This window comes from Argiope bruennichi, chromosome X1 (genome assembly GCF_947563725.1).
Source record: "Argiope bruennichi chromosome X1, qqArgBrue1.1, whole genome shotgun sequence".
Classification (NCBI taxonomy): Eukaryota; Metazoa; Arthropoda; class Arachnida; order Araneae; family Araneidae; genus Argiope; species Argiope bruennichi.
This window is the reverse complement of record NC_079162.1, coordinates 117,928,225-117,955,962: the sequence shown is the minus strand read 5'-3', so window position 1 is coordinate 117,955,962 and position 27,738 is coordinate 117,928,225. Positions and strand designations below refer to the sequence as shown.

Genomic DNA, 27,738 nt, shown 5'->3' with positions numbered 1-27,738 from the left:
ATAAAAATTTTAGTTTCATCCTCAATAATACAGTTTGGTAACGTATTCATTTGATTCAGATACCTCAGAAAAGTAAGCATTTTTTTAACAAAATGGCAAATTGATTTATCTGCATTAGTACTATTACAATCGTATAATTCGTAATATAAGATCCATCGAACAGGCAGATTAACTCTTCAGCTATATATTCCTTGATTTACTCGGACTCGCATGTTTTCTGTTTATTCTCGGATTCTGAAACTCTCCGCTTTTTTATACATGTCTCAAGAGGAGTTTATTTCTTAAAAAAAAAGGGGGGGGGGGAGAAAATTGAAAGGAGGAAATATTTACATTTAACAATAGGGATGAAAGATTATTGCTGGAATTAGAATGCGTACCACCCTTTTGAGAAGTGCAAGCGTCGAATAGTACTAGTCTCGGAACCCTGAAATGAACAGTGCATCTTACTGCTATCCCATGAATTAAGCTATTTATATGCAAGACGTAATACAGGTAACTGGCGCAGGAAATCAGCATTTATTTTCTACCACTATCGCAGTCTTATTTGGCGATTTCTGGCTTTAAAATCATGAAATAACTTCCAAATATTCTCTCTTCGTAGCACCCAACAGAGGCGTCGGCAGAGATTTGCCGACGGGGGAGCAAGACAAAACCGATGGGGAGGGGGAGGAGGAAGCACATTATCTCTAATTTGGCTTCAAAATAACTCATAATAATTAATTTTACATTTAATTAAAGAAAATTATTATTTAACTTCTTTTTTATTCAGATGCTGATCATTTCTTTCACTGTTAAAACTTTACAAAAGTATTTGTAAAAAAAGTGTTCTCAGTTTCCTTTACTGACCATCAAGAAACTGTCAATATTTGAGTCTATTTCTTTATGAGACTCTTGAGATTTAATTTCTCTGAGATCTCTAATTTTAGAAAAAATATAGCTATTCCGTTCTAGATTGTAGTATATAGATAGAAACACAGATTACACCAGAATGACGTGTCATGCCAAATGAACAAATGCATGCTCTTACTATTTTATATCAGAAGATATAAAATGAATGTTGAAACAAAAAGTTTTATAAAAGAAACCTTTTCGGACATCTCGAATAATAAATCAAAAATATTCGATGTTTTCTCCAAAAAACCGTTTTTTCTACGTAGTCCCCTACCTAAAATATTTGTAGAGTAAGGATTGCAACAACGAGAAGGAATTAAGATGTGTTTCGAATCCGAGTGCACGTACTCAATAAAAATTTATTATAGTTCGATGACGAACAATATAGAATGCGGAAAAGATACAATAATTTTGTTTTTTTAGAAGGCCGGAGAAAATATTTTGTAAATATATGTACAAACTTGCTATTTTATGTAAGACATGAAAAATATTCTTATGAAAAATGGACTGCTTAAACGTTAGATCCCCCTTGTATTTATTTTTCTATATATATTTAGGCTTAAAAAACAATGCGCTTTATTAAAAAACTATTAGATCTTGGACATGGATTCACCTATTTTCATTTTTAAGCATGCGCTCTTATGGTTAAGTACTTTATTTTAATTCGAAGTTATTGCAAGCTAATATTCCTCCCAAAAGGTGAGTTTTATCCCCTCGGTTGCATGCATTGTGTTTTCTTAACCCCTTCGTATACAATGGAGATTCTGAATCGTTTATGGAATTATTGAATTTTAAATTTTAAATCTGCAATTAAGTGAAGGTATTAAGCGATTTAAAATGCAAAAATAACTTGAAATTTTCCCAAATAAGATCTGCTATCTAATTAGGAAGTTAAATAAATTCGTATGTCAAGGGGTCAATGTGTTATTTATGAATAACTATTTTAATCATCTTTTTATCAAGACATCTTTATACAAGTCTATTAAAAATTTAGGAGATCTGAAATTATATACTTTTTGCTGCGAATTTGCTGATAGAAAAATATATATAAACGATAACGATAACGATACGTTCTCCGATTACATATTCATAATATTGAATGCAGAGTCTGAAGAATTTGGGTAATAATTTATTTAACAAATTTAATGAATACATGGATAAACACTTTTAGTTTAGCTAAAAAGCTACCACACCACAGATATTTTTTTTGTCGTCAACTGCAATCGGTAATATTTCTTTAGTGTAATAATTATAGCCTGATAAATTATATTGCAAAAGAAAACAGATATTTTACTGTTAAATAAATTTAATTTACAATCATACAATTTACTTACTTACTCCAGTGATTTGTAATGAGTTTACATAATTTAGCTACAGCATAATAACTCTTTTTAGCATGCATACTCCAAATTTAAAAATACTCCCAAGAGTATTTTTAAATTTAGTTTAACTATTAATTAGATTTTAGTCTGGAAATTCTTATAATGAAAGGAATAAAATAAATTTATCAATTCGTTACAGAGGAAGTAACAATTATATCAATAAGATGGCGATTCATTTTAGAACTTGGATTTGAATGATGAATTATGGAAAACAACTCTATCGTCCCACTCATGAATAATATAAAAGTACCAACTTCTCTATTAATTCCACTGACAGGCAATCGAAGTGCCCAATGAAAATATTTTTGTCCATAATCTATGATAAAAATCTTAGCCATAGGGCAAAGATTAGTCGAGGTAAATGTGACGTCTTTTACATTTGCCAGATTATTAATTATTCTGCTAAATATAGTATAAATTATATACTGAATGGACATTATGACATTTGAATAAAATGACTGAGAATTTGGATTCGTCGCCATCCATTCGCACTGAATTCTTAGTCGACCGATCAAACCTTTTGGACAAAATGCAACATGTCTTACGTCTTATTCACATGTCGTCTTGTCGGTTATCTTACCAAAATTAGTGCAAATTAAAAGATTGATGAACAACATTTGAATCAAATGCCTGAAAATCTGTGGATATAATCTTCGACATTCATCACATTTAGTTCATAGTCGGCTGCCCACAAGTTATCGGCAGAAGGCGGTATCTTATTCACTTGTCGGATATATTGCCAAATCTAGTGGAAATTATAAGTTAAGTGAGCGATATTTCAATCGTCTAAAAATCTGCAGATTTAACATCTTCGGCACTCTTGTATGTAATAATTATGTGATCATTCTCAGTCTTGTCAATTTAGAGATTGCATTTCTATCTAGGAAACTTAATTTAAAAACGCGTGTATTAGCTGTACAACATACAATTAATTTTCATGAGTTACTTGACATTCGCTTTTACTTTTGGAATGCTAAAACAGCAAGCGTTAGAAACCTTTCGCATTATTTATATTGGAAAACTGAACAAGTATCACATATTTCTTCTTTGTTGCGCTAACGCATACTTTACGAATAAAAAATAGGATTTTGATAAATTAATTAATAAAAGAGTTATAGATTAATATGCAACATGTGGCGATTGTTCAATTGATGGAAACTTATTATTATACACTTTCAACCTTTGAGTGAAATCAAAAATAATTCCCCATCGTATTTCTTGCATATTTTCACAATATGAGTCCTTTTGTGTTTAGCTTCGCCCTGTTGTGAAGGAAAGTATTGAAGGAAGTATTTTTTTGAGAACAGTACTTCTCCCGTTAGGCTGTTTGAAGATATGGAGATCTACGATGCGTGAAAAGGCTATAATACTAAATTTCATTTGGCAAGCTGACTGTAGCTTTGAATCATCGCATTCACACACGAACAGATACAGCAAATAGAAAGAATTGGTCCAAAATTTGATACATTTCTACAATTTTGTTGTCAAGATCAAGTATCATATTTTATTAATGTAGATGCGTTTCTTGTAAGCATGCGCACAAACAGTCTTTCCCTGGAACAGATTTGGTCCAAAATTTGATACAGATCTGCATATATGGTGCCATTGCTGTACACCAAATCTTAACCAATATTTTTACACTTTTGAGTAATCACATTCACACAAACGCAGAAATATTCCCCAAAAAGGATTTTTCCATGTTGATTCCTGAATTCTATTCTTTTTGATGATCACAATACAAATAAAAAAAATAAATAAAGAAATTAGTTGGCAATATAGCAGTATCTAGTAAGGTTAAAAAGAGGTAACAAATCAAACAAAAAATATTTTAAATGTACTAATAAGTTTGCAACATATCGCAAAAAACAGGTAGAAATATTTTTTGCCCTATACAAAGAAAAAAAAAAAAACTAAAGTCACAACTACCATTGTTAGCAGTTTGCTTTAAGGAAGTTAGTTTTAATAGTTTTCAATTATATTTAATGGGAATTATTTTTATTGCTTCGTATACCTAGTTGATTAAAGTCTATAGCAGAAATTCTGGATATCTTTTTTTACTCTTTGAAATCCGAATTTCTGGATTTGAGGATTGTGAATGCATTATCTTTCCCCAATTTTGCTTTAGATTTAGAATTAGTTTGGTTATATAATGACAGAATATAGAACATGCTTGAAAATTTATTAAGTATTGTGTATAATGACACATATTATTTCATCTCTTTAACAAATATACATATGAAATTTTTAATTCACAAAATCTCTCTCGTAATTTCAATAATAAAAGTTTTAGCAGCAATTTACTGATGAAATGGAGTTTACTAAAATGTTTTACATTCCACAGTCTATTCACTTCCTGGTGCCAATTCTTTGTTTCCAGCACTTGTTAGCACGCATATTTCTAATTCTTATCTAATATAAGAAGGGTTTAGTAAAATACTTCTAATGAAACTAATTAAATATTTTGCAATAGTTTCTTCATCTTTATTGACGGTTACTATAATTATTGCCTACTTCTAACACCTCAAATTATTTATAGTTTGAAAGGGCGTTTATCAAATAGTGATAATTGAATAAATGATCTATTTGAATTTTTTCGAAATTTTCAATGTAATTGTATTATGGGTACTCATATTTTTATTTCTTTTTCTTTTCTACGTGCTTTAAAATGCCTGTATCTCATTGATAATTGAGAGCGCTAAGAGCTCCTATAACAGTACAGTTATTTTGTGACTATACTGTAAGAGAATTTCATGCTATACAAATATTTAATATCCCGTTTTTATTACCAAGTTCTATGCACCATTAACTCGGTAATACATATGATAACAAAGCTAAACTGATACACGATAATAACATGACTACAACCATATTGTAGATGGTTGGCTGGCTCTTGACTCTTCACAAAATGCATTTTTAAAAATTTAGACAGTGCATTTCAGCAAGAGGTGTTTGTGTGTGTGTTTTCAAAACATATATATAATATGAATGGTGCTAGTGTAGAGTATTCAAATTAAGTCCTTGGATTACAGATTTAAAACAAAGGAAACTTTCAAGAAAATTGTTAAAATCGTTAATGTTTTAAACTTGCAGGAAAATTCATATGCTATAATAATCACGACAGAAAATTTATAATTATCTTTTCTATTAGTTATTGAGTAGTAATTCAGGGTTAAACAAATTTTATTTCCACTTAAAATAGATATTATTTGGTATTAAATATTTACAAAACTAGAATGATGAAAGGGAAATAATCTCATTACACAAAAGCAATGAAATGTGTCAAGTATAAACAATGCATATTCTTCTCGAAGAAATGATAAACATAATAGATTTCATAGCTTGTATAAATAATTTGAGATAGTTCATACAAATTTTCCACTCGTAAAATGAATGGGCAAATAAGATATGAAAATTTCAGCACAATTTAATCATGGTTCACAAAAATAGTTCTTGGAATGCTATTTAAGGAATGCCCTCATACATGTTTTTGTACTTTTATCACATATTTTTATACACACTTACAATTTATGCATAATTTATTGAAATTCTACGTTAAATTTCAGAAATAATAATTTAAAAAATCTCAAATGTTTTTGGACAAGCAATTTTGCCCCTGTGACAATAAAGTAGTAAATACAAACTCATATTAAAACAAATATGAATACTATAAAATTATTTATTTATATATTAACACTTTCATCTAATGCTTGCACTTGCATGGTTCCAATTTTTCAGTGAACAGAAATCTGAGGACAACCTCCAAGACCTCCACAAGGTGGAAGAATTCTAGATTCATAGCGCTCAAACAATAAGGGCTTTTTGCAAAATTCACATTCCTATAAACGAAAAAATATATCAATGAAACAGAAAAATCAAAATTTCAAAAAATATGACTATGGTTATGCTCATAATATAGATGAGCAAATATTTTAACAAATAATAAAAGTTAAAAGTAAAAAATTTCAGAAATTAAAAATCGTTACTTTCCTTCTTAACAAATAAATTACATGCAAATAATATCAACTTCACAATAGCTTTGGAGATATAGATTTTTTTTCCATCGTAGTTTAGGTATACATGTATTAAACTGTAAATACTCTTTTTAAAAAAATAACAAAAAACAATCCTACAATCTGTTTACCTCATTACAGAAGTTTTCACACAAAGGTAGTCCTACAGACTTCCATGAATCTACAAGATCAGACACAAATTTGTCCATTAATAGTTTGGAATGAGAGGGAGTTGGAGCTATCCTTAACTTTTCTTGTCCAACCGGAACAGTCGGATAATTTATTGCTTGTACATAGTGCCCATATTTTGTAAGCAATTCATTAGATACCTGAGTATTTAAATAAGGATTTCCAACCTGAAATATTTTCAAATTTTAGAAATTTTAGAATTAATGAGTTGCTCTGTTTGCTCTTATTAAGATTATGTAATTTATATTGATTAGTTGATAATAGTACATTAAACAATACATATGACAGCAATTAATAAATAGCACTAGAGTCATTATATAAAAACATATTTTTAAACAGTTTTAGCAGATTTAGAAAACTACTTAGAAATATCAAAATACTTAAAAAATCTCGAAATTTCTGTAAGTAAGTAATTTTAACCTATACTAGAAATATACGAGTGCAATCAATCCTTTATATATGCACATAACACATCGAGTGAATAAACATTCAATGAAATGTAAAATACTGAAATAACTTACATGGACAGGAATTATATGGCTAGGGCAATGAACTACAGGAATGCCAGCATTTTTTAGAGCGTTTCTCAGATATTTTACATTATGCTGATGTTTCTCCCTTAGTTGCCTGCCTTCATCACTTTTTAAAATCTAATAACATCAAATAAGGAAATCAGACACAGATAGAAAAGTAAATGTTGCATGAAAGTTTCTGAGAGGAAAGATACTAATAATAATACAAACATATTTAATTTAATAAAAAAAAGCATTATATAAACAGGATTCATAAACTTTAATTTCACATTATAGTAACAAAAAAATCCTAGATAAAACTGTAAATTTTAACAGATGTTATAAACTACAGTATTGCAGAAGAAATTATCTAAAAATATGATTAAAAAGGCAAAATTTTAATTGTTAAGGAAACGACTGTCATTTTGCATTCAGTAAAAACTATTGATCTATTCGTACATCATAAGATTGTCAAGGAAAGCAGATTTCAATGCATATGAAGTACTTTGGAAAATACAGGCAGAATATTTTCGACCAGATGATTTTTTAATTAATTCATTCTTTGTCAACATTTAAAATTTACTTACAGAGAAAGAAATTGAAATTGTTTAAAAGTAAATTATGATAAATATTAAGGCGTTATTTGTTTTGTACATATTACCTCCAAATTTCTACAAATGCTACTTTTTGTAAAATGAACTAAAATCTCTTATTTATAGCTGGGAAGAAACTTAAAAAAAGTCTATTAGGACCACTGCTTGCAACTTATTTAACTACAAAAAAGCAGAACAATTATGAAATAAGAAATTCTGACGATAGAGCAAGAGTGATATATCTCGAGAAGATAGAACATTTATGAAATACAAGCATATCTCTAACCCTCTCCCATCACATTCGATTCAAAAAGATATATAAATGCAATAATATAAATCTTCATGATGTATCTGCATAATAATGAGTGTCAAAAAATTACTGAAATGGCTTAGCACATTTATATCATGGTGAATAAAACGGTACAACAATCATCTGATAAAATAAACAAAAGTCGTTGATAATATACAACAACACCAAGTTAATTTCATCCGAAATCAACTTGTGTTCTATGAATTACAATAGTTCATACTAGTTTTCTAGTAAATCATACTCTAATTACACTGGTATTAATTTGTCATTTAAAGAATGATGAAAGATAAAACCCACATTTCGATGAAAGAATTTTACACTAAAATGTATAAAGCTGTATGTACTGCATCATTCAAATTTAATAAGTACTTGATGGTTAATTCATACTTAACTAGAAGTGAAACAGAACACTTATCTCTAATACCAGCATTCAATAAAAACCAGTTCCTTCCCATCAGTGCAATAAAAATGTTAATATAACTTTTACCCTTTTAACATTTCTTATGTAATTACAGTAATATACATTTTTTATAGTACACACAAATCTTTCAACACTTAATAATAAAAAATTCGGTTTACACCTTAATCAGAAATTTAAATGGAGTGTATGACAGTTTAGCTTATTAAAAATAAATGCCTCAATGCATTAAAATATCACCTTGATAGACGCAAGAGATCCTTTTAATACTGTAGGTGGTAATGAAGTCGTAAATATAAAGCCGGCTGCATAACTTCTGATCATATCAACAATCACATCTGTAGATGCTATGTAACCACCAATGTTACCAAACGCTTTTCCTGAAATTACAAAAATATTTCATGCTATTAATTTTTTAAAGCAAGCAAGAAAGATCTGTGAAATAAATAAAAAAAAAACATACTTGCAACTTATATAAAATTTTAGTTTGTTACAAATTAAGGGTTATTTTCTGAAATAAGCATACTGTGTAATCGGTATGTTGTTTCTTCACACTCATTAGAGGAATTCATTCTTTCATTATTAGATGGAAGGAGAGTCAACATGGGGTACAAGCATTATTTTCTGAAACAAATATACTTTCGCTCGTAATGCTTTAATTCTTGCATGTTTATTCATACTCTCAGCTTAATGTCTTTAAATTAAGCTTAATGTGGTTGAAAAAGCACAAAAACTGTTTCAAATCTTTGATAAGCAATAATTAGGAAAATTCAAAGTGTTAACTATTCTTCTGGCAATTCGATATAGTAAGTTGTTCCAACGGCATGCAATAAGAACATTCTAACTAAAATTACTCATGCTCTATCCCCTGTGATGCATTTTTAAAAAATTGGAATTCTCATGATAAGTGATTAAGAGGTATGATAAAATAATATTTAAATAGCCATTTGATGAATATGAAGTACAAAACATTAAGAGTGCAAATGATATATTTGTTAGATTCTTATCATTCTGAAAAAACAAGGCTCAAGAAATGACACACAGGAAATCGATTAGAACAGCAAATGGGAAAAGGCACATTAGTAGCCCAAGACCAGGAAAAAATAGAATGCTAATAAACTGCAAAATCTTACACAGCACTTTGAACTGGTTGAGAGGGGAAAATTAAACTGGCTAAAAAAAAGCTGAATAGGAAAATCTTTAAAACATCTCTGGATCAACAATTCATCTTGATGTTTAATAATACTCCATTTAAATATCAACCACCTATGAGGCAAGATTTGAGAGAAAAATACCTTCAATATTATTACACTTTTTATTGAACTATATTAAAAAAATTTATAATTTTCCAATGAATAACTGCACATTAAAAAAAGGCCATGAAAACAAATAGTCTTCATTACTAATAAAAATATAATCATAATTATACTTTAATAAGGCTATTCCGATCCTTTCACATAATTACAATAATCTGAATGCTTATTTAATAGACACTAGTATGAATAAAGCATTTCCTTATGGATACTCATTTAACAGTGTAAATAGATTTTTTTAGAAAATAAGTCATTTTATTGCTTAGCTTTCATAGAATATTGATTAAACAAAAATAAAAACTCATTTAAATATCAGCAAATTCTTTTCTAACACAAATATATTTTTTACCAAGAGTTCCAGATATAATATCCATTTTTTGAAGCACACCATCTCTTTCTCCAATACCCGCTCCATTTCTCCCATACAAGCCAACAGCATGCACCTCATCAACAAATGTAAGTGCACCATATTTATGAGCAACATCACACAGTTCCTCTAAAGGACAAACAGCGCCTATAATATAAAATTACTATGAAATTCATATGAAAATAATTCAATAATAGTGTAAAAACTGCATTTAAATCTGTAATTATTCAGAAGTTTTAAAAATAAAAATTTAAAAAAAATCAGAAGCGACTGACAAAAATATTTAGAATTTTTCTGATTCTTAATAAATTTTTCAAAAACTCTTTTTGAATATAATTTGTTACAATATCTTTTCCAATAACAAATCATTCTGAATGTATAATTTAGCCCTTTAGTCATTAAGTGAATGTTTATATATAAGGTGTTCATTCTAATCATCATCATATTTGGCTAGACAGCCCAGGGGGGGGGGGCAGTGCCCTCCTCTGGATTCTATTCCACCGCATTCTATTTTGGACACTTGTGCACCAGTTCCTTTCCTGGATAGCCAGGAAGTATGTCTTCCCTGATTCCATCATCTCATTTGGGTCTACTCCTTTTCCTACTTGTTAGAGGTTTATGTAAAAGAATTTTTTTTTAAATATGGAATCATCATCCATTCTAAATATAAGAGCCACCCAGTTCATCCAATTTATTTTTATGAACTTTATAATATCTGGCTCTCTATAGATTTTATATAGCTCAAAGTTATATCTTCTTCTCTAAACAATATTGATTTCTGTCCCACCAAGAATGGTTCACAAAATTTTTTTGTCGAAAATAGCTATTTTATTTTCTCCAGCTTTGGTCAGGGTCCAGGTCTCTGAGCCATAGGTAAGTATTGGTCTAATTAATGTTTTATATAGTAAAAATTTTGCATTTCTTGATAGCAGTGAGGAATTAAAAAATCGTTTTAGTCCATAAAAGGCTTTATTTGCATTTATTAGATGACATTGAACCTCCTTAACTATGCTGTTGTCATCAATAACTATAGAACCAAGTTAAATAAAACTTTGGACAACCTGAAATTTGTGAGAACCAATTTCTAGATGGGATTCATCGGAGGTTCCATTACTTAGTACAGGCATATATTTGGCCTTTTCGCTGTTTATGATGTCCCATGCTATTAACTACATGCTCTAAAGAAAGAAAAGCATCTTTTAATGTGGAAACAGTTCTTGAAATGATGTCAATATCGCCTGCATAGGCCAAAATTTGTGTTCATTTTGGGAATATATTGTCTCTGAATGTTAATTCCTGAATCGCTTATGACTTTCTCTAAAGCAACGTTAAAAAGAAGACAGGATAAAGACTCTCCCTGCAAGACTCCATTATTGACACTAATTTCACCCTATAAAGATCCTAAGAATTTGACCCTGCAAGTGGTATTGGACATACTTGCAATTACGAGTCTAATTAGTTTAGATGGTGTTTAAAATTCAGCCAGAGCTTCATACAAGCGATTTCTATTAATACTATCAAAAGCTTCTTTGAAGTCTATAAAAAGGTGATGTGCAGTAATACCAAATTCTCTGGTCTTTTCCAGAATTTGCCTAAGTGCAAAAATCTGATGTTTAGTAGATTTTCCTTTACGAAAACCACATTGATAACTTCCAATTTGAGGGTCTATATACTGTGTAAATCTTTTCTATAAGATGTTAGACAAAAATTTTTAGTGGTACATAACAAATTGATGCCACTATAATTAGAACAATCCATTGTATCACCTTTTTTATATATTGGACATATAACGCTTGTGTTCCAATCAGAAGGCAGTATTTCATCATTCCAGATATCAGTAATAAGATTATAGATTAACTTTAGAAGTACTGGTCCATGACATTTCAACAGCTCAGCTGTGATGCAGTCATGCCCAGTTGCTTTGCTGTTTTTTTAAACTTTTTTATAGTCCATTTTAATCATGGTCCAATAACTAATTTCTAAACTTTTAGAGACAATCACACAGTTCAATTTGGAAACATGCTTTAAATGAAGTACATAATTATATATTTGATTGTTTCAGTAAATAAAATGCACTGTTGAAAAAATGACCAAATCTAAATTTTTAGATAGTTCTGTGATTCTTTTATTCATATTTAGTAAAATTTTCTTGGCATACTAACATTTTAAACAAAAAGCACCCATAAACGATCAAAGACTGACCAAGATATGAAGCTCTGAACTGCATTATCTTAGACCAGTCAAAGACATCTATTTGGAGGAGTCTATTGAATGGATGATTTTTCTTGAGGCAGTCAATAAGATATTTAAAAGAGTGGTATTCAAAGTTTCATAAAAAGATCGGTTTTGGTTGCAGAAGAATACTTAAGATGGTAGTGAGCAAAAAATATTCTATTAAATATGTCAACTAGAACAGAAAAACTAAGTAAAATTTAGATTTCGAAATGTTTTCAGTAGTATAGTTAGTAATTCAAACAACATATCTCATAATTCTTTACATCATTTAAAGCATTTTCCAAATTGGAATCATATGCCCTTCTCTATTAGTTTGGAAATAAACTACAAGGTTACGATCCCAGCAAACAGCTAGTGTATAAATATATATTATTTTTTAGGTTAAGATATGAAAGTATGTATTTCATTTCGACGTTGTCAAATGACCATCAAATTTTTTCTTCAGCTTATATATTTTATTACAATCGAGTTGCAAATTTTTTTTCCTGTTTCCAGCTCTTTGTTTTTTTATGGGTTTTTTTTCTGGAATAGATTAACAAAAAGTAACTTCACCTATTACTCAATTAAATCCTAACAGATTAATTTATTTTTCGGATATGTTCATTTTTGAATAAGGACAAAAACTTAGCAGTGTTGAGTTTGGAAAAAAAAAATGAAGTCAACTAATAGGTTTAAGCTACATGGCTGCTTAAGAAAAAGCATACCACAATTTTTATAAGCTACTTCTAAGTTTATACAAGAATGTAATCAATTGTTCATTCTGAAGGTTTCAATTTAGGCTTTACATAAGAAAACTTGATTTTTGATTGCATGGACTTATAATTTTAAATATCATTATATTTCCCAAACCTCATATTTTAAAAGAATAAAAATATGGTTAAAATTGGTATAATGCTATTGTGAGCCGGTAAAGCAAGAACCATAATAAAAAAAGTTTTAGAATAAAAGAAAAAAATTTCCGAAAATATTGAGTTACGAAAAAAATTCATTAATTATAGAAGGGAAATTCTCGTTTGGAATAATTATAATTGATATAATGTAGAGGAAGTCAACACTGAAACAAAATAACTTATTTGAAAAGACAAATACATTTACAACTAACATAATTTATCATCAATTTCTGATACCAACTCTTAAAAGAGAGAAAATATAACGATGCTTGTAATAATGCACTTATACTCACCAGTCATTGAATGCACAGTTTCAAATGCAACAATTTTGGGAATTCCACGATCAACAGCTTTCAATTTTTCCTCTAAGTCACGAGGATCATTGTGCTTGAAAATGTGTTTAGGACAATTTGAATTTCTTATTCCTTGAATCATGCTAGCATGATTTCCAGAATCAGAAAAAATATGGCAACCTGCAAAATGCAAATAAAATATTTCCTATATTTTTGTTCACTTTCGTTTAATTAAACAATAATTTCGAAATTTATTTCCAAACTGATTCTACTTCATACACCTTGTACTGGAAAGGAGAAAATGTGTACATTTCTAAATCAAGAGCAATGTTTATGCATCTTTTTTCATCTGCAAAGTTTAAGAAATGAAAGACCAGTTGGAAGAAAAATACTGTACACAAATTTCATGCTAGAAAATATTGCAATTGATTTGTTTAGTTGCAAATTCAACAACAATGCAAGAAATATGAACTTAAAAATTGTACACATTTTACAGCTATCTAATACATTTAGAAATATTTATAACAAAACGTTCAACTGTACAATCTAATACCATTTCTATTATCTAATACAGAGACAACCTTTCTATATTTGCTTTTAAAATATATTAGGTATAAGAGGAGGTAAGGAGGTATATAAATATATTAGGTAAGGAGGCTTTTCCATAAGAATTCTTGTTTTCCTGTTTCTGTAAAATAAATGATCAGTCACAAAAGTCAAATTTTCCCCTACGTAACAGGATGAAAACTAGTGTATTCTTAACTTAGATTTAAAATGAGAAAAAGTAAATTCTGAGATTGTATTTGAAATTTTTGAATCATGGAAAATAGCTATCTGATTACTGCAGAATTTTCTTTAACAGATTTTAAGTAATTTCTGGTAACTTAGCATCAATCTTATAGGCATAACTATTAGAATGATGTATTTAAATGCTTCTAAAATTGCTAGAAACATTTCGCAAATATCTAAAGTTCTTTTGAAAAATTAAGGAGGTAGGATAAAGTTTTAATATAGTATTTTCCATTTATGAACACCATTAAAATGCAGAAGTAATAGGAGCTTTTGAATAAGTAAATTGCTTAGTTGCAATTTAAAAAAAAGAGAACGAATTGAAATAAAAGACATTAATTCTATTATAAACATCAAACAACAATTCAACTTCAACTTCTGTTTGCAATATTAAAATTTGTTTTCCTTAAAATAAACATACTACTAACACAATTCTCTTCCTAGGAAAAAATGACTATGAAAGATTATGATCAAAATTGTAGGTTTTAAGTCAGAAGAGGCACAGATGTAACATTATTTTTCTTTGGCATAAAGACTAGTTTGGATCCAATAGTTTCAATATTTTGGAAGTTTTCGTACATAATAATCAAAAGCATTCTTTGGTCTAAAATGTTTTGTCATCTTTTTGAGTTCCAATAAATTATGCCTGTTACCTTTAACATATTAGAAACACACACTTTTATTGAAATAAAAAGTAACTGATGTAATCTTCCAAAAAATAAGAGTAAGACAAAAAGTTCAAAATATTTTTAAAGTAAGCAAAATGATACAAGAAACTTAAAATGTATCTTACAAATTTTACTTACAACCAAAACTATGCAACAGTCATAAGATATACAAATATTAAAAATAAAATTAAAAAAAAACACATAAAATATCTTTAAAAGACTAAAAATGATGTATATTTTTATATTTACTATGCGAAGATAATTTTTGTATATACTGAGGCATGTAATAACAAATAGAATATCAATCTCATAGCATTAACAATGTTCAATAATAAAATATGCCACCTCAATATTACTAATACTATAAAATAAAACAATCACACAGACACAAACAAAATGGAATTTAATTCTATATATTATAAATATATACATAGGTTTATATTTTAATCAATTATTTATTTTAAAATCTATGTAACATAAACTAAATTATTATAATTTTCACCATGTTTTCAGCTATAAAACAAAGCTTTCTCTCCTGAAATTAAGAAAATTATTTCAATTAACTTATTACCAGGTAAATGTTTTCCCAAAGTATAGAGGGTCGAATCATTGGCTACATAGCAGGAAGTAAAAAGTAGGGCTGCTCCTTTATGATGAAGTGATGCCAATTCTTTCTCCAATTCTTCATGGCATGTTGAATTTCCAGAAATATTTCTAGTTCCACCAGCACCAGCACCATACTCTTCAACAGCTTCTCTGTAAGGATTAATTTTAAATCTGTATAGCTAAATAACATAATTCATTGCAAACTAAAAAAAAAAAAAGAAAAAGAAAAACATACATATATTTGAAAAACAAAATATTAAACTTACATGACAGCTTTTCGAACAGATGGATGGCTACTCATACCTAAATAGTCATTTGAACACCAAATGAGAACTTTCTTTTCACCTTCACTATATTCATTTGCACAAGGAAAATTATCAGCCTTTCGGTTTACTTTTTTAAATATCCTGTATGAAAAATCCCTTTTCTTTTTAGCTATTTCTCCCAAAAAGAAATCTTCATATTGGAATTGCCCTTGGGAAAAAAACGAAACAAAAATTTTAAGATTATACATATAAATGCATATAATTAAAAGGGTTTACTACATTAGAATTAGAAAAAATCCTAAATTATAAATCGTATTTTTTAAGGGAAAAAAATCTATGGAGAAATACCAATTGCATTTACCAGAAATAATGATGTGAAACCAGAGAAAAATGACAAAAAATTAAAAAGGGGGCACAAAAAGGTCACATTTCAGTCAATAATTCAACCAGAACATCCACATTACATAGTGTCATTGTAAATTATTTTATTGCAATCAATTTTATTATTTGTAATATACAAAACTTTCAGAGTAAATTTTGTTCAGAATATTTTCAGGATTATTGAGGATAAATAATATTCAAATAAGTTTTTTAAAATCATTATTTTGTTTTATAAAAAGGTTGTTCAGTTTAGCATTACAGATTTTATATTATTATGATCAAAGTAATTAAAATCCAGTTCCTGATAATATATATTATTAAGTTAAGTAACTATAATAAGTAATCAAACAAAATGTAAACAATCTAAAACTTCCAAAGGAACAAATTATATTATCAAAATAAGTTTATAAATTCCAAAGAATTTATCACTGGATTGGAAAGAAAATAAAATTCTCTTTTTTAGTATTAACCATTTGCACTCCGAAAAGTAATTTTATGTATAATTACTCACCTAATAAAAAGACTTGTTTATTGTTTCGAAAAATAAATATATATAATTATTTTAAATGGAATTCTTCCAAAAAAAATAATTTACATCTTTTTACCACCTTGTAGGTATTACTGACAATCAAAATTTTAAATAAATGAAAAACCTCAAAATGATGCACTGTCTTGAATGGTGCCTGAGAAAAGCCATAGGAGTGCAAAGGGTTAATAAATGTTTTTATTAAAAAGGCACATTATCTAGCTAGTATCTTTTATTTATATTTGATTGTTGATAAAAAAATTAATATCAATAATGAGATAGTCCAAACTACCAATCAAATTTATCACAATCAGTATGCTTTTTAATGAAAAATATAAGTAATTTAAGATTTCATTGCAATAATTTTCTCCCTCAAAATGGCTGACAAACTTGACCAACTGATGTCTAAACTTCAAAATCAAAAATTCAACAAGTTCTCAAAATATGAACACTTAATTTCCTCAAAATAAAGCATCGAATGAATGGATTACATCTGCACAATTTGATATAATTTGGTGTAACTGTGTTGATTAGTTTTATACTAAGTGCTAAATTTTAATATATAGTTAAAGAAAGTAATGGATGTATTATTTTTTTTCATTCATATACCAGCCCTATAGAAATATTATTCAGTGAAATTTATTTGGATTGAATTTATTTTATATTGAAAATTATTTGGAAGAAACCCATAGAATGTTTAAAATTATAAAACCCTCTTCAATTAGTTATACTGAAAGCATAAAATGAAAATTAATTTAGATTTCAAACTACATTTTTTGAAAGAGGTAGTTAGTACATTCCATGCAAATTATCAGTTTCTGTATAAATTAAAAATTTAAATATCAATAGTAATCATTCTTATAAGGTAATTCATGTGATGAGTTGATACCTTATATAGTAAACAGAAAAGCACATAAACTTTAAAGTAGAAATTTGGCAATTTGAAAACATGACAATTTTAAATGCAAATTTCATGAGGTATTAATTTACAATAAAATTAATATGTAATTCCTGAAAAAAATTGTGGCCATTTGCAAACTAGAGAAAATTTTAAAATCATGTTTCTTACCAGTTGATTTTTTATTTGCAGTAAGGTCAATAACATCTTCTTGTATTTCTGTGCTTGCAACTTTAACAGATGGCTTTACTTGCTGGAGAAAAGGACACTTCATCTCGGGGACTTTTTCTAAAGATAAATAGCTCATATATCTTATTGAAATAAGATTTAAATAAATAAATATAGATGCATAAAATTAATAGTGCCATTACTCAATTTAATTTTGTATTTCAATTTATAAGTTAAAGCAAATGGGCATGACCTCTAAATGAACAATCAAGGAGTTCAACCATTTAAGCTGTAATGTGACTGATCCCTCTGAAATTTAATATTTACACATAAAATTTTATAAAATTATATTTTTAATACTTAACTCTGCTATAACGGAATATTTCTAAAATTCAATTGCAGTATCAATAATAAGATTCTTCACATATATATTAATTACCTGAATAGTTCCAATAGTCAAATTAAATTTTATTATTACACAAGCAAAGAACCAGTAAATTACTCAGTTGATGTTTTTTGGAAAAATGTTTCCTAGAAAAGGAAAGGAATTTAATTTTCAAATACTTGTCAAGAAAAAAATATAACATTAAAAAAGGATTTTGAAGATTCCCAAAAAAAATTTTTAATACAAAAAGATGCTGGTTTTTAAATATGATGAAACACTTTTTTTTTTTTTTTTTTTTTGACAAAATAATATAGTCTGAACTTGAAGAAGTATAAATAATTTTAAATATAAAAAGTAATAAGGTGACTTATAAAGATCAATTAGAACAGTTGAAAATATGTTCTCAACTGCACGATTAGAGCAGATGTAATTTCCCCCTCATACTAAAAGGCAAAGCAAAAGGATAACATAAAACAATGTGATAATAAAACTTTATACATTTGAAACTTAATGTATAAATTGAAAACTAAATACGGACCAATTTATTAATGAATTGTTAAAAAAACTTCAATAATTTTTTTTAAAATTCAAATAGATTTCTTATTATGTATTCCGCAATATTAATAAAATTTACTTCATATGCATATATGTCACTAAATTTTCTTTTTAAAACCAATTTGAAATCTTCTAATCTTAAAACATTAATTAATGTATTCTGGAAACTACAAGCATGATTTATAACACTAATCAAACAGAGCCTTATTTCATTAAGTTTTCAATCAAGTCAGCAAAACATCAATAGAAAACCAAATAGGGGAATAAATTAGAGTTATGTCCCATATCATGATGGTATATTTAAAAAGACATACTGAGTTTTATAACAGAAAAGTAGAAGATGAGAATGATCAATTAAGAAAGCAATTATTAATGGTTATCATTTAATAATTATCAACTGGTTATCAATTAATAACTGGCTCTACAGCAATAAAAAGAAAAATTCCTAAACTGGTGCAGTCAATTTTCTGTATATATATTTAGATTATACAGCATGAAATCTATAGACACTGTAAAAGAATTTATCCAATTTCTAGGGATAGAAAGTTGTCAAGAAAAAAGGAAATTTCATTAAGGTGTGCAATGCATAGTTTGAAAAAGACAGCAAATCCTGAAATAAAAAATGCATTAAAAACAACAATATAAAGAATTAAATTCCTAAATAATAAAATGCAGTCATGAAATGAAAATTAGTACTTTTAAGAAAAATGTGCAACAAAGAAAGATTTTTTTTAAAAAGGAAATTACAATGCTCTTCTAGATGATCAAGCTGCAATAAATCAATTCAGTTTAAAAATTACAAAGAAAGGTAGAAGAAACACATATGTAACAAATACAAAAAATTAAATATTAACAAAAATAACACATGTTTCAAGCAAACTTAAGATAATTGTATAAATATTTCTGGTTAATCTAATAACAGCAGTTTTGGCAGAAATCCAAATAAAACTATCACAAGAACAACAGACATGGTCAGTAAAAGTATTGAAATTTACAACAAGTCTATAAATTTTTTTTCTTTCTTTTTTAATCCTTTCACTCCTAACATGACTTTACTATGCAAAATTTACATATTCAAATGAATTCAATTTTTAAAGTTGAAATGGTTAATCAGGATGGTTGCTGATTTTCATACATATCTTATGAAACACTACATAAAATATTCATATATTAAATTTACCTACCAACATTTTCAGAATTTTTAATTGATGATGCATAGTGCCTCATGAATGGACACTGATCAGAATACAGTTTCATCATAGACGCTCCATAGTTCTTCAGAAATTTTGGGTTTAAACTGGATACAAAAGGACAATGGCGGGCAGACAAATTTGCAATTTGACGAACTCCACCTATAACAAAAATAATAATTTCTCTGACACTTTCTTCATTCTCAGAGTCTGCAGAGATATTTTTATATAATATATAAATGTTTTAATAAGAATTCATAATAAATCAAACTCAATTAAAAACTATGAAATATCTCCTTTCTTTTCCTTTAGAAATTTTAGAAGAATTTTTCCTTTAGAAATGAAAAGAATAGACGATTCTTTTTTTACATTACTCTGAATTATGAAAACCAAGACGATTAAAGAAACAAAAGAACCATGGTAATCTAATATAAAGAAGTGTCTTATAAAATCTCAAGTTAATTGATATATTCATAAGCAAAAAAATGAAATACATACCAAATACAAAAATAATACAAATCAATACATAATCTGAAATCATTAAGAACATAATGTGGCAGTAAAGTAATAAAAATTTTCTTTGACAAAAAAATGTCTTTTCATGCTCAGTATAAATCATATTTTTGGAGTTTTAGAAATATAAAATTAAAAGTTTTGCAAATCAGAAGAAATTATACTCATTATTTATAATTTAAAATATATTACACATAAAATAATTCTATAACAAATCCTAATCATATAACTATGAGATATGAAATTGATATCATATCATAAACTACCAGCAATTCAAACATGTTACAATGTTTTAAAGAATAGTAATATTTCGCCATAAAATATAAACACTATAATTTTTCATGAAAATGCAATCCATCAAAAGATAACAAGTGAATATAGAGTACTTTATACAATTTTAAATAGAATCAAACATATTATTTCTTTTCTACCTCTTTCTAAGAACAATATTTAGTTAATAATAAATAGAATATTTTTTTTGAAATTTGCTTGGGGTCATTCAAAAATCTCCATTTTAAATCAAAAACCATTGAGACAAAAGCCAACAGCACTTAACTAAACACAAAATATGTTTCGAAAGACTTTTTTAAAATGAAACAAACATAAACAAAGATTTTAGGTAAAATTTTATACTTGAAAAGAAAATGGAGGAATCAATAATAGTAAATTTTATAAACATATGTTACACATCATTTACAATTTGGTTTCATAATTTTTACTTAATTATCATTTAAGGGCACATTTTCGTATACAAAAAATACTTTAGTTAAAAATTCAATGAAACAAAATTCATAATCTTTAAATTCTTCACTTTAAAAAAAAAAAATGAATTTATCATATTCAGATAAAGAATGTTTACTGTCTTAATAAACTGATTTAAACAATGCTGCATATAAAAAATTTACCTGCAGTAGCAAACACTGAAGAATTAGCCATGATAAATATAAATCTAAAAGGAATTAAGAAATAAATTTGTTGACTAGTTGCATAAGTTCAAGACTAAAGACCGTCCCGGGTGATCTTGAAAGTGCGTCTACCGGTCACTTCCGCAGCGTCATGTGACAATGTTTTCCAAAACGGGCATTTGCAAAGGGATTGCGATAAATAAGCCCAGATAACGAAACTAAAGTATGTTGCCATCCTATTACCGATGAACAAGTGACTTTTTTTTTTCTTTTTTTACCTTTACCTTCTTAAATATTTCTGCTTAAACTTTTATAAAAGCACAGAAATGACTACGTTTCTACGTCAAATAACTGAAAACGGATCAGACGGCAAAAGATAACAAATGTATAAAAAATCTTTTAACTGAATATTAAAGAAAGTGATAAATATCGAAAATTAAAAACGTTTGTATTGATACAAATAATCACGTTAGAATGGTTTGCCGTGGTTATGCCAGAGCAATTGAACAGAATATCTAATAACATTCATAACGAGAGAATTCTTTCATAATATCATTATATTAAATAACATTGTCATAGCCGCAAAATTTTTTTAGGAAACCATCGTTATTCCACCCGATTCTGTTAAGCATGCCAACGTTCTACTCTGTCTAGACAGCTGCATTTAAATTTCTGGAACCGATTGCTTTAAATCTTTCATTCAGTTTATAAAATCATTTTTCTAGAGCTTAATTCTAGTGTAAAGTGAATTTATAAATAAAAGAGATAAGAAATTTTTAAAAAGTTGCTGTAGAAGAAGAAAAAGCTTGTTGAAACCTTCATTATGTTAATCGAAGAGAAACTCTGATGATGAACATTTTTTGAATCAGAAAAATGTGTTATGTTAATAATTAAATATTAAATAGGATTGAATAAGATAAAGATGATTCTGGAACTTTGCAAATTAGTTATCTTACTCTTTCTTTCCTCTCTTTTCAATTAATTTTCTTATATTTATTTGATCAGTCTTATTGTAATTTAATATTGTTGCGAAAGGATTATTTCGGCTCATTACTCGTAATTATTTAATTTTCTTTATTTTTTTTACTGTTTTATTTAACACTTTTTATTAACATTTGACACTGCCTGTAATCTTTTAGGCCAATAAAAGGTAAATGAGTCTGCTTTGCAATTTAATTTGCTGAGAAATATCCATTAAGGCTTGTTTCTGAATTTTAACTCTTTCTGATGAACTACCACTACTTGATTTTTTATTTTTTCTAAATGATCTGAACGGGCTTGCAGGAAACCAATTATTTTTTTAATGGTTTAATTTTAAAAAGCGTGGCACTTTTTTAGAAAATAAATTCTGTTTCATTATACATTATGTTGCTTAACAGTTTTCAGCGAAAAGTAATATTTCATAATAATTAACTGAACTGTGATAATTTTAGATATGAATAGGGGCTTTTTAAAAATATTTATGTTTTTCTTTCTTGTAATTTTTAAAAAAATGATCTGTAAACAGATTATTTTTAGATTCTCAATTTTTGCGTCAAAAATCTGCTACAGGAAATTTAAATACCATCATTTTGTTTTTAAATACTAAGAAATTCTAATAATTGACTACATAGAAAAGTCGTATTGGTTAGGCTGCCAAGGTAGAAATAGAAATACAAAACAAATCAAAGAAATAGAAAATACAAATACGAATAGTAAGAAATAGAAGAATACAAAAGAATAAAGTAGTTAAAATAGAAATATTTGCTATTTGAACTTGAAGGAATGTGAATGGCTCAGTTCATAACAATGTACTGAAAAACATGGGAATGAATAAAAATTAAAGAATGATTAAAGCAATACTATGCTGGCAAGAAAAATTTAATTGGTATAGATAATTCTAAAATTCTAGCTAATTCAAGCTAATTCTTAAATTCTAAAATTCTTTTTTCAAATTAAAAGATTTCGTGTTTCTATTCTCAGTCAACTTTTTACTGAAATCGTAAAAAATTGTCAATAGTAAAATATTTTATTTCGGTTCGAACTTTGTGAAAATTCTTTTTATTTATATATTTCTTGCATTTAATATTCTTTATTCAAATAGGAAAATCTAAAGAAAAAATTTAAAATAGATTCAAGTATTTACTTCGATTAAATAAGTATATTTCTCAGGGTATTTTTTTCTCAGTCATCATCTGATTAATGCATTTATCTTATTACAGATTGGATTTTTTTGTAATTCATAAACGAATGCAACAAATAGTTTTGGAGACTTGGGATTATTCATACCAAGAATGCTATTTTTTCTCCTTGCAATTGATCAATACATTTAAAAATTTCTGTTGCCTAGAGTTTAGTAAAAGTAAATTAAATTAATTTAAAACATTTAAAATAAATCAGTAAATACCACAGGTTTTGGATTAGAATTTATATTTTAATGTTAAAATAATAAAAAAAAATAATGAATAAAACGAAAGGAAGTATTCTTTTTATAACTTCGTGCCAAAAAATACATAATGAAAAAAAAAATGTTAACATTTTAGTTATTTAATTCATTTGAATTTCCATTCCTATAATCACAAAATACAAATTAATTTTTCTGCATCACTTAAACTATCAATTAAAAGCGAACGTGTTTCCAAAGTTTAAAATATAAAAATAGTAATTCATTTTAAATTCACCTTGGGAAAAAAGCAATGCACATCAATAAATTTTTAATATTTTTTTATGGTGAACAATACTTTCTCATGGAAAATGTCAAAAGGAGAGCATATAAAATAAATAAAATTTAACAACAGAAAATAAATCTAAAATAAGATCTTGGTTTCTTTTCGAACAGTTAACCTTCTTTAGTTTCTCTCTTTCCAGAATATCAAAAATGACAAAGGAGTTTAGAAAAGAAAAAATATTCGAGATTTGTGTAAAAGAAGCGTTAAAAAGAATATATCATTAAATATAATTAATCTGATCTTAATGTTTCAACGAATTTTGCTTTCGAAATACGATTGCATTAAAATAGCATGTTACAGAATAGTAGCATCTTTAAAATGTAATACAGTTTCAAATGAATTATATGATATGACTCAACGCACTCGTCAAAATTTTGAAATAAGACAAATCTTTCGTTTTTCACTAAGACCAAATATATATATTATATATATTTATTTAATTAATTTTTTCGTATATGAAGTATACTATAAGAAAGTATTGTAATTGTCAAAAAGTTCGACCGGAATAATTTTGATAAATCTCCATGTTTTAGGTCGTCATGAGTTCCTTTCCACCTCTCTGAAAATACGTTATTGTGTCTCATTGAGAATACGATAATTTAAAAATGCAACAAAATAGACAAATCAAATTTGATATGGAGTCTTTGCTCCATACCGAATTTGATTTGTTTATTTTGTCTATTTTCAATTTTGCCTATTTTGTCTATTTTGTCATGTCAAATTTGATTTGTCTATTTGTCTATTTGACCCATACCACAGTTGGAGATATTTATCAAATTTTACACGAAATCCGACAACATGATTTTTTGATGCCTACTCATTCATTTGCGGGTTAACACGACAGCTAAACATCGCAATGAGCCAGGCTGATGAAATTTAGCATCAAGTTTTTTCGGTAGAATGTGAAAAAATCTTCCGTTGGATAAAATCCGTCAACGGATTAACTATCTTTCTGTTCGTGTGTATGTGAATAAAAATAAACGTTTTTGAAGAACTGCTTTTGACAACATATTAAAAAGGAAAGATAATGCTTTCATGAAAAATATGGTGATCGAAATAAAACTCGCAATAGAGTGAGACGCGTACAGAAATACACTGGAATTGTAATCATATTTATAAATTTTTTACGATTTTATGTTATGAATATTTAGGATTTTTTTAATATCTTATGATGTTCATCGTTTCCATAGGCTATTATTTTCTTGCACTTTTACGATTTTTGTTTTGAGCCTCAGATTTTTTTAAAAACATTTTTTTTTTTCTTTTTAATACAATGATAAACGCATTTCTTAAAAAAGATTTTTATACTTATTATTTTCCAGCTTTTAATTATCATTATTTATAATATTCATAGTAGTTTTTTAAAAAGGCATAGAACATCTAAACCTTATGAGAAAATCGAACGTGATCATGATGGTGCTGTAACGCTCTGTGAAAACTAAATATCAAACTGGTGTCTTTCTTTAAGTTTACAGTCATATTCTAAATAGTCATACATTTTCACCATGAAGAAAATTACCATCTATTAATATTGTAGATTTCTAAGTATGAATATTTCGATTTGCATATAATTTATATGTTTAGTATGCTACTATAATGATAAATATGCTAGCTCATATAGTAATAGTTCTATTCTAAGAATATATTTTTTTTTAAATTCGTACAGTTTTGTAATATTCTTAATTTTTTCCTTTAATTCAAAAATATTGAAGTTAAAACAAAATCGCAAAAGCTCGAAATGGATAGAAATACTCCAAGTAAATGGAGTAAACTCCAAGTAATGACATTTATAATATAATTGAACTTTCGATGAATATTCAAGAATTACTTCAGTATGATAACACTGTCTTTATTTCTTTATGAAATTACTCCATTTGAGATTTAAAAAAAAATATTTCTGACTTTTTATACCAGCTAACGGAAAAAGGTTCTGACCGTACATTCAATTATCTCTACTATGCTACGAAGTTCAACGCAAAATGAGCCGCAATTTCTAAGCATATAAGAAAACGAAGTTAGAGCACTCCTGCTCGTTGACATATAAAGGGCGCCGCAATGAAACGGATGAATTTTCTGCCTTAAAAATGGAAAATTATGTAAAAATGAAATAATAATAATAATATCATCTAAGATATAAAGCATTTACCATTTACTCTATTAAGTTGTTGAAATATGGCTAGTCTTGAGCCGATGACCAATACTCATTTGCTCTGCACACTTTACACAAGACCAGTGACAGTTACTTAACTTTGCAGTGCTGAATGTATTTCGAGCTCATGTTAATCTCGTAATAAGTTTAATTTAGTTATATTAACATCCCGTTTTAAAGTAGTTTTGAACCGCTGTCAGATGAGGAGGACAACATCTGAGCTGGCACTCCCCTCTCCAAGCTTCCACACCACACCAGCGGGAGGACGTTTGATTCAGTGGGATTTAGCTTGCACTAGACCTGCTTACACGAGTGTTCTTCGGTGGAATCGGGTCTTGAACTTAAAAACCTTCCGGATCCGAGGTCGAGACTTTACTACTAGCCCACCGCGACCCCAATCTCGTTATAAGAATATAACTCTTCACTTAATTTATCAAAGCGCGAAAAACAAAGTTGATAAAACAAAATAATGTTATAAGAGGGAAATGTGAAAGTCAAAAAAAAAAAAAAAAAAATGTTGGCATATGAGAAAATATAGCAAGTCTTTGCCCAAAGTACCGTTTTCAAGTAATGGGACGTTTGACGTCGTTATATATACGTGCACGCTATATATCAACCATCATGAACAGCCAATATCGTTATACTTTTATTTTATATTTATTCCCTGCTGTAATAAATATGTAGTTTTATCAGCGTTTTTAAACCAACTCATGTCGTTTCTGTCCCCTATATTTGGGATACCTTTGACATAATTAATTTGTCATCTTTAGAAAAACCTTTCCAAACCTAAATAAATCTTAATTCTTAATTAATCTACCGGGGTTTAATGCTAAGAGCAAAAATGCATTCCAGTGATAACTACAAATATATATCTATTTTTAATGCTCAAATGGTAATTGTTAAAAAATCTGAAATATGGATTTTATCACGTAACCCATAGATGCCAGCTTGTTTTGCCATTCGGTAGTCAACACACTATTTAGCCATTTTTTTCCCTCTCGTTCAGCTCTGTTGCGTGATCATTCTTCCAAGAAACGACACGTGCGCCCTGCTCCATCGGACGTATCCAGTCGGGCTTCTTTGAGATGTCAAAACAATGAGCACTTCCGTCGAATTTACATTCGACCGGGGCGTTTGTTTCGAGTGAGAATTGGCAGCTGAAATAACAGCTTTCGTTATGGTATCTGAAACATTGCACTTTGTAAGCTTAGCGAATTCAGCAGCAGTGGTATCAGGGCAGAAACGTGATAAATAATGCATTCGTTTAAATGAAGCATTATTACCAAAATAACGAAATATTTCATTTGCTGTGAAATTCAGTTCACTCACTTTAAAATGGATCTACATGACTTTGTAAATGTAGTTGAAAATCTGAGGAATTCAATTTAGCAAATTATGAATATTCTTTAAAATATTGTAAAGTTTAACCAACAGTAACCCATCTCAAAACATGCTGTTATTGTGAAAGACAGAGTACTACATCAAATTTAAAAACGCATCACTTAAAATGATGATTCGTCTTTTTAAGAATAGCCTATATATCAGTCAGTGTGGCATAGCAGTTTTTTAGAAATAAAACTATTTTAATATTTCAGAACACAAATTTCTAATATTTCCTTAACTTTTAA

General features: G+C 27.9%; 1 protein-coding gene across 3 annotated transcripts in view; it reads right to left on the bottom strand.

Annotated features, from left to right (window-relative positions):
* Nucleotides 1-5,935: 5,935 nt before the first annotated feature.
* The window catches only part of LOC129958675 (5-aminolevulinate synthase, non-specific, mitochondrial-like), a 61,140-nt gene continuing 39,337 nt past the window's right edge, over nucleotides 5,936-27,738 (bottom strand). For 2 of the 3 annotated variants that reach the window (XM_056071315.1, XM_056071313.1), the window contains exons 3-12: nucleotides 19,830-19,997; nucleotides 17,709-17,825; nucleotides 15,733-15,940; nucleotides 15,432-15,616; nucleotides 13,404-13,583; nucleotides 9,968-10,132; nucleotides 8,546-8,685; nucleotides 6,994-7,122; nucleotides 6,415-6,639; nucleotides 5,936-6,109 (exon numbers count right to left, since the gene is read on the bottom strand). In XM_056071315.1, coding sequence (XP_055927290.1) covers nucleotides 6,005-6,109; nucleotides 6,415-6,639; nucleotides 6,994-7,122; nucleotides 8,546-8,685; nucleotides 9,968-10,132; nucleotides 13,404-13,583; nucleotides 15,432-15,616; nucleotides 15,733-15,940; nucleotides 17,709-17,825; nucleotides 19,830-19,997 — 1,622 coding nt within the window. In that variant the 3' untranslated portion in view covers nucleotides 5,936-6,004. Of the gene's footprint in view, nucleotides 6,110-6,414; nucleotides 6,640-6,993; nucleotides 7,123-8,545; nucleotides 8,686-9,967; nucleotides 10,133-13,403; nucleotides 13,584-15,431; nucleotides 15,617-15,732; nucleotides 15,941-17,708; nucleotides 17,826-19,829; nucleotides 19,998-21,253; nucleotides 21,434-27,738 lie in introns of those variants that run through there. The other variant, XM_056071316.1, reaches the window with a different exon arrangement.